Source organism: Peromyscus maniculatus, chromosome 22 (genome assembly GCF_049852395.1).
Source record: "Peromyscus maniculatus bairdii isolate BWxNUB_F1_BW_parent chromosome 22, HU_Pman_BW_mat_3.1, whole genome shotgun sequence".
In the NCBI taxonomy this organism is placed as follows: domain Eukaryota; kingdom Metazoa; phylum Chordata; class Mammalia; order Rodentia; family Cricetidae; genus Peromyscus; species Peromyscus maniculatus.
This window is the reverse complement of record NC_134873.1, coordinates 12,657,630-12,675,457: the sequence shown is the minus strand read 5'-3', so window position 1 is coordinate 12,675,457 and position 17,828 is coordinate 12,657,630. Positions and strand designations below refer to the sequence as shown.

At 38.7% G+C, this 17,828-nt stretch overlaps 1 protein-coding gene across 2 annotated transcripts; it reads left to right on the top strand.

Annotated features, from left to right (window-relative positions):
• The first annotated feature begins 2,696 nt into the window (after positions 1-2,696).
• Positions 2,697-17,481, top strand: LOC102921798 (uncharacterized). 2 transcript variants are annotated; one of them, XM_076559086.1, is made up of 4 exons: positions 2,697-2,900; positions 13,524-13,650; positions 13,859-13,916; positions 14,905-16,272. In XM_076559086.1, exons 1-4 carry the CDS (start codon positions 2,883-2,885, stop codon positions 16,154-16,156), a joined length of 1,455 nt encoding a protein of 484 aa, XP_076415201.1. In that variant the 5' UTR covers positions 2,697-2,882; the 3' UTR covers positions 16,157-16,272. The 2 variants fall into 2 exon arrangements, with proteins under 2 accessions (XP_076415201.1, XP_006991362.2); XM_006991300.4 differs by lacking the exon at positions 2,697-2,900 and adding an exon at positions 3,272-3,439 and having other exon boundaries at positions 14,905-17,481.
• Positions 17,482-17,828: the final 347 nt, after the last annotated feature.

The window sequence follows — 17,828 nt, the reverse complement described above, 5'->3', positions numbered from 1 at the left end:
AGCTGATAAACTCCTTCAGTAAAGTGGCAGAATACAAGATCAACTCAAAAACATCAGTAGCCCTCCTATACACAAATGATAAAAGGGCTGAGAAAGAAGTCAGAGAAACATCACCCTTTACAATAGCCACAAATAATATAAAATACCTTGGGATAACACTAACTAAACAAGTGAAGGACATTTTTGATAAGAACTTTAAATCTCTAAAGAAAGAAATTGAAGAAGATATCAGAAAATGGAAGGGTCTCCCATGCTCATGGATAGGTAGGATTAACATAGTAAAAATGGCAGTCTTACCAAAAGCAATCTACAGATTCAATGCAATCCCCATCAAATTACTCCAGAGGCAGTGCCAGGAAACTATTGTGTTTGAGGCTGACTTGACTACATAGAAAGATATGGTTCCAAGGAAAAATATAGTGTTGACCTTTGCTCTTTAAGAATTTGTGAACAGAAAAGCAGTGACTATTCATCAGGAGGTCAAGGACAATATACAGTCACATAAGATTTTGCAATACTGTTGTTTTTAAGCTTTTGAAAAAATGCTGTCTATGCCACAGTGAACAAAATTAAATATCAGACATTGTAGAATTTGAAATAGTTGAATATCCTTAATGTAATTTATTGAATATTGATTTCAACTTAAGTATAAAAGTAATATTTGCTTGGCACATATCTTATATTAAAAGTCAAAAGATGACTTTATAAAATGACCCAAATATGTTGCATGAAAATATTTCTCAATAAAATGTTTTAAAATACTTTGTACACAAAGGAATGCTTTTTTTGTAATGAATCACTATAAAAGGTCTGACATTGCTAAATATTTCACCATTTTAACAATATTACAGAGCTGAGATCCTCCAATTTGGGATGCCCAAGCTTCCCATCTTTCTCATTTTCCTGAATACTGTTATTATAGTCATGCAAATCATACATAGTACTAATTATTCATTCTGACAGGATGTGCCAGCGAATTCATAGTTAGTCTTAATAAATCTTTGCAATGTTAGTTGTCCTTTTCTTTATTATGTACAACCCCCCCAACAATGCATTTCTTTGAGAGGTTTCATTCATTATATCACAGACCTTGATACTAACATTTTTATTTCTTCTGTAAGTAGTATGTCAGCAATATTTAGGTGGCAAACACTTTTGAAAGTTTGTTCCCTTAATCATGCACAAGAAGTGTTAAACATTGTGATTATAATTTCTTCTTTTCCTTGATTTTCTGGAGTAATTCAGGAAACCTGCTTTCAGGGTTGGATATTTTGTCATTTCCTTGGTGTTGTTTATGAGTAGCATATTTTAAGATTGCTGGTGGTGGTGGTGGTGGTGGTGGTGGTGGTGTGTGTGTGTGTGTATCACCTCGGTTGTGTGAGTTTTGGGACAATTTGCAGGACATAGTTCTCTCCTTTGTTTCTTATGAGCTATATACTCCAGGCTATATATGGTGTCACATAACTATAATCCAATCCTTTAGAATTTGAGACAAGAAGTTTTTCACAAATTTGAAGACAGTCTGGTCCACATACCAAGTTCCAGTCCAGGTATGGTACACACATAATAGAATCTTGTCTCACAAATAAAAAAAAAAATTAAAAATCACTCAAAATCTAATTAGCCAAATTATCTGCCCATATTTTAAAACATATTAATGGCTTTCCTTGTGACATATGAATTGATCATATGTCACCTCTCAACCACTATTTTATTCTTCCCTCTCTCATGCCTAGACTCCTACATCCTCATGTCTTTCTCTAACAGTCCCTCTATTACTCCTGTTTTGACTTTTTCATTTCCACCTTGTGCTTTTCACCTTGATTGAAAGTATGTGGTAGCTTTTTGGAGTTTAACCAATAATATGAATGGGGATTACATTGTTCCTCGAAGGTGTAGAAAGAAAGATTTCATAAAGTAGGAAATGGGAGATGTCCTAGTAAGCTCCCAGAGGTAAACTGTTAGAACAATGTCTCTGACTCATCAATAGTGAATGGCCAGTCTGGTGGTCTCTGTCAGCAGCTAATGTGATCGTGACTCTTGGGAATGTTTGTACTTGTGAAAGTAGGCTTTCTTCTGAATCTTGGGCATAGAAACCTCTTTTTGAAGAATTTTAAGTGTTCCCTTTCATACCTCTTGAATCCTCTGTAGACCATTGCTGCAATGTAACCGTACACACACACACACACACACACACACACACACACACACACCTCACATTGAGTAATTGTATCCTTCTTGGTGTGTTTTAATTTTTTTGCCTACAAATGAATAGAATGAAACATATGATGTGAGAAAGCCTTGGGCAACTTCCTGGCAACAGAAAAGCAAAATTCACTTCAAATGGGATATATTTACTCTGAGGTTAAATATAAGTGACCATGGCCTAGAAATACAGAATTTAGATTATCCCACTTTTTATATTCTAACACGAATATTCTGTTTTATAGTAACAGAATAAAGAAATTATAAAATCAAGACACTTTTTAAAAAGTACATAGTTAACATTAGGTAGACAAGTTACATAGCAAAAGAGGAAACCTTTGGAGCAGGCTTCAGATGCTTTCAGATCATGTTCTTGTCTTTTTGGTTGGTTAGAAAACTGGTGCTGTGTACATTCCAAAGGAAACTACTGTTCTATTGTACATTCCAAATGATTTACATAATAGTCATGAAGTTGTTAGGTCAGTTGTTCTGAGGGCTAAGAAGGGCCCAAGGGGCTTGCAACATACCAAACTCTCTCCAATCCCTGATGTTCTGATCAGTGAATCAGCCTTACAAAAGGTTCAGCGTTGGCTCACATGCATCATCCTTGAGCTTGCAAACCAGGCTTCCTGATCTTGTGTCCAGATTGACCAGACTGTGTCTCCTACCCTGTCGTCATGCGTTTCGTTCCTAAGGTACTGAATCTGGTTGCTCCCCCAATCAAACTCTTGGCACTAACTGTAAGTAGGAGAACCCATTGTGACCCACAAAATACACCAGGGAAGCTGATCTAAAATCCCTGAACATGTTTTCCTTAAATGCATGGTTACCCCAGGTTAGATCAGGTTTATTCATCCTTGCTGCAACCTGTCGTTTAGCTGTAACTCTGCAAGGAAGGGGTGTTTTCCAGGTTATAAGATGCTTCCCCACCCCACAACCCCACCAACACCCTACAACCCCCCAATCCCAACTTCCCCAACGCCCCCCCACCCCCCACCCCACCCCTTCCACCGCCGGTATCATTTGCCAATCAGGGACTCGCCAATCAGGGACGTTGTTATGACTTTGCATTAACTGTCCAATGAGAAGCAGGAATATTCGGAAGGTGCAGCCGTTACTGCCATGTTTGAGTCCCCAGAAGCCGTTGAGAGGTTCCCTGACCTTGTTGACTATGCTTCCAGCTGATGTTAGGCCCCTTGGGGGGGACACCTGGATGCATCAGAAGCAGGACATGGTGAGTGCCTCCTGGGCCCCTGGAGTCCTTAGTGGCGGGCTTGTGACTCTGCTGCGGCTCTGGCAGAATGTGGCGCCGCCGCCCTGACGCCGCCCTGGAGCTGTGCAACTGATTCTGAGGTGAAGGCTCCCGCGCTGTCTCCCCGCCTGCTCCTGAAGTGTGTGCAGAGCAAGCAGCAGGGAGCCTGGGATCCTGTCCTGTCGCTGTGAAACTGTTTCACTCTTGTCCCGGTCCTATCGGGATGCGTCGGGGCGGCGAACTTGAGCGGCTGCAGACCCTGCAGCGCGGGCGGGTTAGTGCTGCTCAGACTCCAGACTGTGCTGTGAAGGGCGCCTGGATGACGAGTGCTGTTTTCCTGTCCTTGCATTCCCATTTGATCTGCTTTAGCTTACCCCGTGATCCCTCTGGGATTTTAATTTTTTTTTTCTGTATTGTTGAAATTTTTATCCATATATACAATGAAATATGATCATATTCACCCCTATTCCTCCTTCCAACAACTCATATACGGGATCCCAACACGTGCCTCTTCTAAATTCATTATTATTATTATTATTATTATTATTATTATTATTATTTAATAATCCAGCAATTAGTGCTGCCAGTATGTTCTTGGGTGTTTAAAAAGGGAGTCCTATGAGTGGCTTTTTCCTCTAAACAGAATGGTTCTCCAGAAAACTGTTATTTGCCAATAACTACTCAGTAAGTGGTGGGCCTGTCCAGTACCTCCCAATCTATGCCAGATCTTGTGCAGGTAACCACAGCTGCTGTGAGCTCATCAGTACAATTGCTCTGCCACGTCCAGAAGACAACATTTCCCGGTATTCTGGCTCTTACATTTCTTCTGCCTCCTTTTCTGAGATGTTCCTTGAACAGTGGTGGAAGAGGCTGGGGTTAGGTACAGTTGCCCGATTCAGGACTGAGCATTTGGCCTCTTATTGTCAGCGTTTTTGACCTTTTATGTATCTCTTTGTTGACTGCTGCCTGAATGAAAAAAAAAAAAAAAAAAAAAAAAAAAAAAAAAAAGAGCTAAAAAGGAAGGGGCATGACTGCCCCTATGGTGGAGGAGAAAGTTTATTGTAGATAAAAGGGAGAGCATAGCCAGAGTTAGAGACATCTGGGAGAGTCCGGAGTGGTTGTGACCATGTGTCATGTGAGGAGAGGGGAACCATTGCAGCAGCCAGAAGGCAAAAAGTACAAAAGGGCAGGGAGCCATAATGGTTGGATCATATAGGAAAGTGCAGCCCAGCCCCTGGGCGGGAGAGTTCAGGATAGAGATTGGGTATGCAAGCCATGAGGGACTGAGGGACGCTGAGAGCCTGGCTGCAAGGTTTGTTTTGGTATGTTAAATAGGCACCTCAGCCATTTGTCCCGGGGATTGAGACAATGCCTACCTACTACCTGCCCCTGAGTCATGACAGGAAGCCTCACTGGTGGTAGTATTTCCAGGTCAAAGCTGGAACAGCTACCCACTATACTTGGTCATCACACATTCAAAGGCAGTCAGTTCCAGGTAAGTCAGTACTACATAGTCAGTAGTCAGACCCTGTCTCCAAACAGATAAACAAACAACAAAAAGAAGAATGGATTCTTTTATCTATTGAGTAACATGAATCCATTTTATCTATGTTATAGTTTAACTCTCAAGGGTTTTTTTTTTTTATATTAATTTTTAGTTTAGATAACCTGCCTAGAACTGAATGTGGAATATTACGTTACTGGGAAGAGATGTATCTTTATTTTTTTCTTCATTTTACATACCAACCAAAGTCCCCACTCCCTCTCCTCTTCTTGCCCCCCCCCCCACCTCCCCACTCCCATCCACTCCTCAGAGAGGGTAAGACCTCCCATGGGGAGTCAGCAAGGTCTGGCATTTTAAGCTGAGGCAGGACCAAGCCCTTCCCCACTGTGTCAAGGTTGAGCAATGTATCCCTCCATTGGAATAGACTCCAAAAAGCCGGTTTATGCACTAGGGATAAATCCTGGTCCCACTGCCAGTGGCCCTACCAAGTGCCTAAGCCACATAACTGTTGCCCACATTCAGAGGGCCTAATTCAGTCCCATGTATGTTCCCCATCTGTCAGTCCACAGTCAGTGAACTCCCACTGAGTCAACTATCTCTGTGGGTTTCCCCATCATGATCTTGACACTGCCCCCTCACCCCCCCCCATAATCTCTCCTCCCTCTCTTCTACCGGACTCCAGGAGCAAGGCCCAGTGCTTAGCTGTGGATCCCTGTATGTGCTTGCATCAGTTATTTGATGAAGGTTCTATGATGACAATTAGGGAAGTCATCAATCTGATTACAGGAGAAGGCCAGTTCATGTACCCTCTCCACTATTGCTCAGAGTCTTAGCTGGTGTCATCCTTGTGGGTTCCTGGGAATTTCTGTGGCACCAGGTTTCTTCCTAACCCCATAATGGCTTCCTCTATCAAGATAATCTCCTTCCTTGCTTTCCTATGGTGATCCATGCATATCCCTCTTAGGGTCCTCCTTGTTATCTAGCTTCTCTGGGGTTGTGGTTTGTAGCCTGGTTATCATTTGCTTTATGTCTAATATCCACTTATGAATGAGTACATATCAAGTTTGTCTTTCTGGGTCTGGCTTACCTCACTTAGGATGTTTTTTTTTTTTTTTTTTTTTTTTCTAGTTCCATCCATTTGCCTGCAGTTTTCTTGATGTCATTGTTTTTTGTTTTTGTTTTTGTTTTTTAAAGATTTATTTATTTATTATGTATACAGAGGAGGGCACCAGATCTCATTACAGATGGTTGTGAGCCACCATGTGGTTGCTGGGAATTGAACTCAGGACCTCTGGAAGAGCAGTCAGTGCTCTTAACCTCTGGGCCATCTTTCCAGCCCAATGTCATTGTTTTTTATAGCTGAGTAATATTCCATTGTGGAAATGTACCATATTCTCTCTATCGCTTCTTTCACTGAAGGGCATCTAGGTTGTTTAATGCCTCTATGAACATAGTTGAGCAAGTATACTTGTGATATAACCTTTGGGTATATGCCCAAAAATGGTATTGCTAGGTCTTGAGGTAGATTGATTCCCAATTTTCTGAGAAACTGCCATACCGATTTCCAAAGTGGCTGTACAAGTTTGCACTCCCACAAACAGTGGAGGAGTGTTCTTGCTCCACATCCTCCCCAACATAAGCTATCACCAGTGTTTTTGATCTTAGCCATTCTGACAGATGTAAGATGGTATCTCGGAGTTTTGATTTGCATTTCCCTGATGGCTAAGGATGTTAAGTGATTCCTGAAAGGTCTCTCAGCCATTTGAGATTCTGCTGTTAAGAATTCTCTGTTTAGATCTGTACCCCATTTTTTAATTGGAACATTTAAGTATTTTGATGTCTAGTTTCTTGAGTTCTTTATATATTTTGAAGATCAGCCCTCTGTCAGATGTGGGGTTGGTGAAGATCTTTTCCCATTCAGTAGGCTGACTTTTGTTTTATTGCCTGTGTCCTTTGCTTTACAGAAGCTTCTCAGTTTCCGGAGGTCCCATTTATTACTTGTTGTTCTCAGTGTCCATACTACTGGTGTTATATTTAGAAAGTGGTCTCCCGTGCCAATCTATTTAAGGCTACTTCCTACTTTCTCTTCTATCAGGTTTAGTGTAGTGTATCAGGTTTAGTGTAGTGTGAAGGTCTTTGATCCACTTGGACTTGAGTTTTGTGCAGGGTGACAGATAGAGATCTATTTGCATTCTTCTACATGTCAACATCCAGTTATGCCAGCACCATTTATTGAAGATGCTTTCTTTTTTTCCATTGTACAATTTTGGCTTCTTTGTCAAAATTCAGGTGTTCATAGGTGTGTGGATTAATGTCAGGATCTTCAGTTTGATTCCATTGATTCACATATCTGTTTTTATGCCAATACCAAGCCATTTTTATTACTATAGCTCTATAGTAGAGCTTGAAGTTAGGGTTGGTGATGCCTCTGGAAGTTCCTTAATTGTCCAGGGTTGTTTTGTCTACTGTGGGATTTCGTGTTTTTTTTTTTTTTTTTTTTTTATATATAAAATTGAGTATTGTTCTTTTGAGGCCTGTGAAGGATTGTGTTGGAATTTTGATGTGTTCTTTTGAGGCCTGTGAAGGATTGTGTTGGGATTTTCATGGGGATTGCACTGAATCTGTGGACGGCTTTTGGTAAGATTGCCTTTTTTATTTTGTTGATCCTATCTGTTTAAGAGCATGGGAGATCTTTCCATTTCTGATATCTTCTTCAGTTTCTTTCTTCAAAGACTTAAAGTTCTTGTCAAACAGTTCTTTCACTTGTTTGGTTAGAATTACCCCAAGATATTTTATGTTATTTGTGGCTATTGTAAAGGGGGTTGTTTCTTTGATTTCTTTCTCAGCCCATTTCTCATTTGTATATAGGGGGGCTACTGCTTTTTTTTTTTTTCTTAATCTTGTATACCGCTACATTACTGATGGTGTTTATCAGCTGTAGTAGTTCCCTAGTAGAATTTTTGGGGTCACTTATATATACGATCATAACACCTGCAAATAGTGAAAGTTTGACTTCTTCCTTTCCAATTTGTATCCCTTGATCTCCTTTTGTTGTCTTATTGCTCTTACTAGAACTTTGGGTACTATATTGAATAGATATCCAGAGAGTGGAGTGCCTTGTCTTGTTGCTGTTCTTAGTGGAATCACTAAGTTTCTCTCCATTTAGTTTGATGTTGTCTGTTGGCTTGTTGTATATTGTCTTTATTATGCTTAGGTATGTTCCTTGTATCCCTGATCTCTCCAAGACCTTTATCATGAAGGGATGTGGGATTTTGTTGAAGGCTTTTTCAGCATCTAATGAGATGATCATTATGGTTTTTTTTCTTTCAGTTTGTTTATATAGTGGATTACATTTACAAATTTTCATATGTTGAACCATCCCTGCATCACTGGGATAAAGCCTTCTAGATCATGGTGGATAATTTTTCTGATGTGTTCTTGGATTTGGTTTGTCAATATTTTATTGAGTATTTTTGCATCAATGTTCATGAGGGAGATTGGTCTATAATTTTATTTCTTTGTGTGGTTTGGATATCATGGTAACTGTAGCCTCATAAAAAGAGTTTGGCAATGTTCCTCCTGTTTATTTTGCATGAAAGAATTTGAGGAATATTGATATTGGTTCTTCTTTAAAATTTTGGTAGAATTCTGTGTTGAAACCATCTGGTCCTATGCTTTTTTGTTTGGGAGACTTTAAATGATTGCTTCTATTTCCTTGGGTGTTATAGGTCTATTTAAATTACCTAGTATTTCTTTAATTTTGGTAAGTGGTACTTATCCAGATAATTGTGCAATTCTTTTAGATTTTCCAATTTTGTGGAATACAGTTTTTTGAAGTTTGACCTAATGATTCTCTGGATTTCCTTGGAGTCTGTTGTTATGTCCCCCTTTTCATTTCCGATTTTTGTTAATGTGGATATTCTCTCTCTCCCTTTTGATTAGTTTGGGTAAGGGTTTGTCTTATTTTGTTGGTTTTCCCCAAGAACCAACTCTTTGTTTCACTGATTCTTTGTATTGTTCTCTTTGTTTCTATTTTTATTGATTTCTACCATCAGTTTGATTATTTCCTGTCACCTACTCCTCCTGGGTTAGTTTGCTTCTTTTTATTCTAGGGCTTTCAGGTGTGCTGTTAAGTTCCTAGTGTGAGATTTCTCTAAATTCTTTATGTAGGCACTTAGTGCTATGAATTTCCTCTTAGCACTGCTTTCATAGTGTCCCATAAGTTTGGGTATGTTGAGCCTTCATTTTCATTGAATTCTAGGAAGTCTTTAATTTCTTTATTTCTTCCTTGAGCCAGTGGTGATTCAGTTGAGTGTTGTTCCGTTTCCATGAGATTGTAGGCTTTCTTTAATTTGTGTTGTTGTTGAATTTTAAGCCATGGTGATTTGGCAAGATACAAGGGCTTATTCCAATATTTTTTGTATCTGTTGAGATTTGCTGTGTGACTGAGTATGTGGTCAGTTTTAGAGAAGGTTCTATGAGGTGCTGAGAAGAAGGTATAATCTTTTGTGTTTGGGTGGAATATTGATGTCTGTTAAGTCCTTTGAGGAGGCAGAGGCAGGAGGATTTCTGTGAGATCCAGACCAGGCTGAGCTACAGAGTGAGTTCCAGGAAAAACTCCTATGGTTATATTTTATTTGTGCTGAAATGTGATTTTATTTGTATGTTAATAAATAAAGTTGCCTGGGGATCAGAGGTCATAGCCAATAAGCAGAAGTCTGGCAGTGGTAGCACACGCCCTTAATCTGATCACATGCCAGAGTCTGTGTGTTCAAGGACACAGCCAGCATGGTGACACACACTTTAATCCAAGTACCAACCATAGAGACTTGGAGATCTGTATAGACAGGCAGTGATGAAGAAGTCATGTGGTTGGGTTTAGAACCAATGAGAAGGCAGAACAGAAAGTCAATAAAAAGTCACACAGGAAGTAGGTCTCTTTTTTCCTCAGGGGAAGGACAGCAGCTGGTGTTAAGATAAGGTGGTCTTACCTCTTGGCTACTGCTCAATCTCTGGGCTTTTAACTATTTGACTCTGTGTTTTTTATTTAATAAGACCATTTAGAATTACATCTACAGGTGCCAAAGCTAAAAAGGAGTAGCTGATGTCTGTATGGTTATAATGCTGGACTGACTGACTCTGCCCTACTCTTCTCTTCCTGCTTTCCTGTTTTATCCTTGTAACTTTTCACTCAACAATGTGCTGTTGTTGTTTGGGGTTTTTGCTGTCTTCTTTTTTGAGACAGGGTCTCACTATGTAACCCTGGCTAGGCCTGGAATTCACCATGTGGATCAGACTGCTCTTGAACTTAGAGGAATCCACCTGCCTCTGCTTTCTAAGTGCAGGGATTAAAGATGTGTGCCACTGCATCCAAACTATAGTTATTGTAGCTTTACCTTGGAACCTTTAAAGAGTGACTGTTGAAGGTATTATCATTAAAAGCATCCTATCTTCTTTTCTTTGTCATGACTCACATATACTAATACCTGAGTTAGGATTAACTTATCTCCCAGTTTGAATTAGTTGACATGTTGTTAAGACATTTCCAATGTAACTCTAGAGATGTTTAAAAAAAATAGTACTCACTATGCTAAGTATAAACACAAAATACATTCTCTGTCATTAGAGAAAAATGTGACTGGATGTATATTGCATTAAGGTTTATGAAAGGATCTGTACTGGCTCAAGGCCAAGTTCTCAGAACTAAGAAGATGTATTAGCTCCAGAGAAAGAGGGCAGAACGAGATAAAGATAGGAGATAGAGGAGGGGGGAGATGGGGGAGGGAGCAAGGGAGAGGGAGCAGGGGTGTTTGTCCTGGTGTTGCTTCATTTTGCTCTTTACTTTTTGGGAGGCCTGCCACCCAGCTCTAAAATAAATATATAGAGGCTTGTTCGTTCTTATAAATGTCCTGCCTTAGCTTGGTTCATTTATAGCCCGCTTTTCTTAACTTAAATTATCTTGTCTACCTTATGCCTCTGGATTTTACTTTTTCCTATTCCTGTATACCTTTCTTCTTACTCCATAGCTTGCTGTGTAGCTGGCTGGCAGCCCCCTGGTGTCCTCCTCTCCTTCTCCTTTTTCTGTCTCCCCCATCTCTCTTCCCAGATTTCTCTTATTAATTCTCTCTGCCCACCCGCCCCACCTATCCTTTCTCCTGCCTAGCTGTTGGCCATTTAGCTCTTTATTAGACCTTTAGTAGTCAGGTGTTTTAGACAGGCAAAGTAACACAGCTTCATGGAGTTAAACAAATATAACATATAAGAATGCAACACATCCTCGCATCATTAATCAAATATTGTACAACATAAATGAATGTAATGCATCTTCAACTAATATTCTACACTAGTCCCAGAGGACAAAGAACTGCCTCTGGATAGAGAGGAGACAGACATGACCCATAGGCAGATGGCAGTTTATAAAGGTAAAAGGGGAGACCCTGTGTTAGGATGAGGTGTTTAATTTTGATTGGGCATGTTAATTAGGTGAGCCAAAGAGGGCTTTTGATTGCTGGATGTCAATACGTCGATAGGAGGAGAACCTTGGTAGTCAACCTCAGGAGGAGGAAGTGGTCAAATAAGGGAACAGAACTTGATGGCTTGCTTGAGGAATGTAATCTAAATGGTTTTTAGCAAGACAGAGGGAATGGGAATGAAGGGCAAGGCCTGCCAGAGCCATGTTTGCCATGCTTTGTCTGGCTAGAGTCCCTTCATTTATATTATAGGAAATGAGAATAATGTGAATTGGGTGATCCTTTTTGTATAAAGTATTGGTGTTCAGTGGTTCTCAAAACTACACATTTACTTGTCAGTTCCTCACTCAGGGCACCGATCTTACTTCCTGTGTTTTACGCGGTATTTTCAGCTGTGTGTTCACTTACTTGTGTTTTGTGTACATTGCATGTGCTGCAGATACTGTTGTTTTGTCGCCTTTCACTTCCTTCACTTGTTTACATCCAAAGGTTGTTGGTTAACTGGCTTTCAAAGTTTTTTGTTTTGTTTTTGTTGTTGTTTTATTTTTTTCATCTTTAAAAACATTTTTTTGACAATCTAGTTATGAGACAAGGGTAGCATGAAGCTGGTTATACATACAGTCTAGAGTGGATTTTATTGTGCCTGTGTCAGCCTCACTGTTTTGTAATTACCTTGAAGCTACTACATGTACCACATGGCTCTATTTTCATCTTCCCCATTTCTTATGAAATTTGATTGTTGTCCACGAAACAGAGGAGATTATAGCACATGCTTCCAAGTAGATACCAAGTTGCTGCTACCACTTTATACAGCAAACAGATTCATTGCTGATCAAGATCTCCTCTCTTGTTAATGAGATTTCTGTTTGTATTTCATGTCGTTGAAGTCTACCCTACTTTCCTCTGTTCTGTTCATCTTATCTTTATGGAGTAGTTCCCTGAGAAAAAAGCTTATCATATTATTTCTTATTTTTCTTGTTTTTGCTATCCAGCCCAGGCAGCCTTTGAATTCAAAGTCTTCCTTCCCCCTTCTTGTGAGTCTGGTAATACAGATATATGCCTCCATGTCTGGGTCAAGCTATCATTTTCTTATTCCTAGTATTTTTGTGGTGTCAGATATTTATTGTTGCACACAGATTTTAATAAGTAGTTCTTGTTAACAATGGGAAAGTTTTGTGGGAATTACAGAATTTGATGCAGCCGTGATAGCATCTGTTTTGTGACATTGATCTCTGAGAACACTGCCATTGTTCCTGTGCTGTCATTGTCCACTGACATTATTGAAAATAATCTGTAGTGTTCATATTTGAGGACAGAGAATTACCCTTTGTCTTATTTAGTATTAAGTCAAGGTTGGACTATGAGAAACTACCTGTTTTGAATTAATACTCTTTTATAAGAAACTTCTATAAAGACAATCTTCCTAATGATGTCACTCTTAATGAGCAAGCACATCGTGAAAGGATATGCTCAGTGATCTCTGAGTAACAAATTTATTAGTAGGTATTTCCTATTATCTTTGAGACCAGTGATAAGAGATTTTTCATGTAAATTTTCTTTCAGGTTTTTATATTATAAAAACTATGTTTCACTGTTTAAGAAATATGTTGAGAATGATAATGATAATAGTTTATGGAATATTATTTTATGTTGTCATAAACTGCTGGGTAGCAGTGAGCACCTCTTTATAGTTAAGCTGTTTTCACCCATTTTATGTGAAATTCTCAGGCTTTAGAATCCAATGAAGTTTCCTAACAGACATTTATAACTGTACATGCTCAGCAGAGCTGATGTTTACTGTGGGTTCTAAGTTATAGAAACTTGTGGTGTAAGATACAAAGAATAGTTGAAACCAGCATCACAATAAAGCACTATGATCTGTATTTCCTTTATTATTTTGGCATACACTACCCTTAGAATTGTGTGACAAGATGAGAGGATAATTAATTAGTTTGTGCCAGCCATGATATAAAGTGAATAATAAGAAAGCATGGAGGGAACTTATCAAGTGACTAATGTAGCTCCAGTGGTTTTGTTTTTTTTTTTTAATCTTCTAGTAACTGCATTTTAATAATGCTGTGATTTATTTTAGGAGCCAGTGACCTTTGAGGATGTGGCTGTGAAGTTCACCCTAGGAGAGTGGGCTCTGTTGGATTCTTCTCAAAAGAAGCTCTACACAGATGTGATGATGGAAACATTTATGAACCTGATCTCCATAGGTAACAACAACAACCAAACAGTATAATTTCATTATTCAATTGGAGAAAAACTTTTTTAGTCATCCGTGTAATTATGTGACTTGAAATATTGAAAGAGAGCATCATGGTAAATATAGCATGCCTGCTCACATTATACAAGAGAAGCTGGAAAGTAATAACGTGTGTATAAGTTTGAATAACATAATGATTTCTTGCTTTTAATTTCTAGGGAAAACAGAGGAAGAAAATATTGATGTAGACTACCGAAAACAACAGAGAAATCTGAGGTAATTTACACTTACAGAAAAGGGAATTTGCATCAGATATTAAAGAGGGAGAGCAAATCTGAGAAATGAGGAAGCTATTCCAATAGATAAAAATGTAAATTGACTTAATTTCAGATTTTCTGTAAAACTTCACTCAGCTTGAGAATTCATGAATGGATGATCCTGTCTCTCATGTAGTACTCATGTGGATTTTGTAGCTTATACCTGTTACTGCACTATTGATGGAGTAGAAACAAAATGTGGTACAACCTTTAGCTAAGACATTTCCTAGTGGTTCCTTACATAAAACTGCCTGTTGTCTACCAAAGTATTTGATGTATTTTTAGCAAGTTACCTTTGGACCTCATAAGGTTTGTGTGTAAAGTAAAGGTGAATTGGGGGTTTAGAATGAGACCCATCTTCGATAAATTGCCTGAAGGATATTCAGTTATTTAAAATTTGAGAATGTCTGATTCATGTTATATTGCATAAGGAATATTCAGCTTGGTTAACTGTGTCATAGACAATGTTTTTTTTTCCTAAGTATTTTTATTTTACATGCATTGGTGTTTTGCCTGCATGTATGTCTGTGTGAGGATTCTGGATCCCCTGGAACTTGAGTTACAGACAGTTGTGAGCTGCCATGTGGATGCTGGGAATTGAACCAGGGTCTTCTGGAACAACAGCCAGTGGTCTTAACCACTAATCCATCTCTCCAGCCCTTTCAATGTTTATCGAAATAGTACTACAGAACCTTTTATGGTTATATGCTGTCCTCAGCCCTTGCTGAATGCTTAGTTCTTTTATGTTCATAAATTCTAGTGGAAATCAACTCAGTACATTTTTTCCTCTCAAGACAGGGTCTCTGTGGCCTAGTTTGCCCTTAGCTTGTTCACTTCCTGCCACTGCCTCCAGAATACTACACTAACAGGCAGAGACTACAGAATCTATCATCTAGTACTTATCTAGTTATAAAATAAGAATAATGCCTCTCCCTTTTTTTTTTCAGAATTCAGGTTATTGAACGATTCTGTGGCTATGAACATGGTAGTCAGTGTGGAAAGACCCACCAACAGATACCAGAGAATACTGTTAATGCAGACAATCATCCTGCAGTCATAGTTTATGAAAGCAGTATGTATGTAAAAGACATCAATGCTCACTCATCCTCCGATATGCTTGTTAGAAGTCAAACCAAAGAGAAACTGTATGGGTGTCAGGAACACGTGGAGAAGGCTATTAAATATGAAAAATGTTGGAAAGATTTCATTTATTCTGAGTCCTTTCAAATACTCAAGAGTGCTCCTGGTACAGAGAACGTCTGTGAAAATAAACAGTCTAATGAATCTTATAGTAATCTCACATCTCATAAAGATTTTGAAGGAACTCTCACTGGAGATGAGCCATGTGAATATAAGCAATTCGAGAAAACCTTAAAGGAAGAAAGTTATGTTCAAATATGTGAATCCAGAATCCATGCTGGAGAAAAGCCATTTACATGTAAGCAATGCGGAGAAACCTTCATTAATTCCAGCCACTTGACCAAACATCAGAAAATTCACACAAGAGAGAAAACTTACCCATGTAGGCATTGTGGTGAAACTTTCATGTATTCCATGGCCCGTCAAAATCATGAAAAAACACACAAAAGGGAGCATAGTTACATATGTAAACATTGTGGGAAAGTATGTATTCATTCTTACCATCTTCTCCAGCACGAAAGACGTCATACTCGAGAGAAACGTTATGCATGTAATCAATGTGGCAAAGCATTCAGACGGTCCTCAAACCTTCACAAACATGAAAGAATTCACAGTAAAGAGAAACTTTATACATGTAAGCAATGTGGGAAGGCCTTCATCAGTGCAGGCAACTGTTACAACCACGAAAGAATTCACTCTGCAGAGAAAACCTATGTTTGCAAGCAGTGTGGAAAAGCATTTACATTTTCCTCGTACCTTCGAAAACATGCAAGAATTCACACTGGAGAGAGACCCTATACATGTAAATATTGTGGGAAAACCTTCACCCATTCTAGTGCTTATTACAGGCATGAGAAAATTCACACTAGAGAGAAACCATATGTATGTGTGGAGTGTGGGCAAGCATTTACTTTTTCCAAATCCCTCCAAATACATGAAAGAACTCACACTACTAGAGAGAAATTCTACAAGTGTAATCAGTGTGGGAAGGAATTTGTGTATTTCTCATACCTTCGAAGACATGAAAGATCTCACCATCAAAAGAAACCCAATGGGTAGAATTTAAATTGTGTAAACCATGTGTAACTGTAATCAACTTGCTTTTGAAAATATTTATTTGTCACACTTATTTATTGGCTTATTTATTTATTTATTTATTTATTTATTTATTTACTTATATATATTTGCATGAGGTATTGGGCAAGAATATACCCATGCTCCAATATAAATGTGGAGATCAGCAGACAACTTGCTGGAATCAGTTTTCTTCCCATGGTGTGAGTCCCAGGGATGGCGCTCAGGTTCTCAAGCTTGGCAACAACTTTCTTTCCCTTCCAGGTCATCCCACCAGGCTTTGTCTTGCTTTTCCTATGAGTGAGGTTTCTTATAGAAGTTTTATATTTTGTACTTTTCTGTATATACTTTCTCCAAAAACAAATAGAGAGATTGGGCTTAAGAGGTAGCTCAGTGGTCACAAATACTTTGCTGGGCTTGCAGAAGACCTGAGTTCAATTTACAACACCCACATGGTAGCTCACAGCTAACTCCAGCTGCAGGTGATCCAGTGCCCTCTTCTGGTCTTTGAATGTTGCACACACATACAGGCAAAATACACACATATACCTTTAAATAAAAAGATGGAGATATACTGGGGATAATATAAAATTAGCAAAAGTGGGGGCTAGAGAGATGGCTCAGAGGTTAAGAGCACTGGCTATTCTTCCAGAGGTCTTGAGTTCAATTCCCAGCAACCACATGGTGATTCATAACCCTCTGTAATGAGACCTGGTGCAGGCATACATGCAGGCAGAATATACATAAAAGTAAATAAAATTTAAAAAAATAGCAAAAGTGTAATTTTCCCCATATGTGCAAGTGTACATAGGATGAACACCTACTCTTGCATCGGGCATCATAATGTTTGCCTTTTATTCCAACATTGAGGGGAATAGACTCTGGAAAATTGCAACCCTGAATATAGGGGGCATGAATACAATTTGTGAAACATAAGAAAAACCAGTTGAAACCAAATTAAATTGTCATTTATAAAAATATGAGAGATCCAGGTGTGATGGCATACATGTCTAATTGCACCACTTGGGAGGCAGAGGCAGGCAGATCTGTCTGAAGTCCAGGCCAGTGAGGGATACTCAGACCCTGTCTCAAAAAAGAAAAAGAAAGTGGGGACCCATAACAAAGCTAGTTCAAGGTTCAGTCTGAGCTACATGAAACTCAGAAAAGAAAAAGGATGTTGTGATTTTCTTATGTAATTGAATCTTATAAAAGCAAAAAATGTGAATATCTTGAGCACATAAATTTATGTAAATAAAATATTCCTGAAAACAACCTGAAAGAAATTAAGTAAAAGTTATGCATGTTTACAGTATTTGCCTATTCTTACTCAACACTTCCTGACTTTACATTATTTCTTTTTTCATTGAAAATATAATTTAGTGAACAATTTTAGTATTATTGCACATGCCTGTTATCCCTGCTGCTCAAAGAGGTAAGTAAACTTGAGCTCACATTTGAAGACTGTGAAGACACCACCTTAAGGACCAAAAACATAAACTGTTTGAATTGTGGTGACGAAACTTTGCCAAATCAATTGCATTTCAGTCAGTAAACAAGTATTCTTTTATGGGTATTGTTTTTAAATCATGAGGTGGTGCTTTACCCTTTACTGTAGAGCTGTATTGGATTAATTGAATTGAAATGCATTTATTATCTG

What these genes read in the sequence shown, in the direction of transcription:
- LOC102921798 (XM_006991300.4), top strand. Translation starts at nt 3,287, where the DNA reads ATGAGAAGCAGGAATATTCGGAAGGTGCAGCCGTTACTGCCATGTTTG. An exon ending in TGCATCAGAAGCAGGACATG is followed by an intron (nt 3,440 to 13,523) that starts GTGAGTGCCTCC and finishes GATTTATTTTAG; the next exon opens with GAGCCAGTGACCTTTGAGGA. An exon ending in TATGAACCTGATCTCCATAG is followed by an intron (nt 13,651 to 13,858) that starts GTAACAACAACA and finishes TTTAATTTCTAG; the next exon opens with GGAAAACAGAGGAAGAAAAT.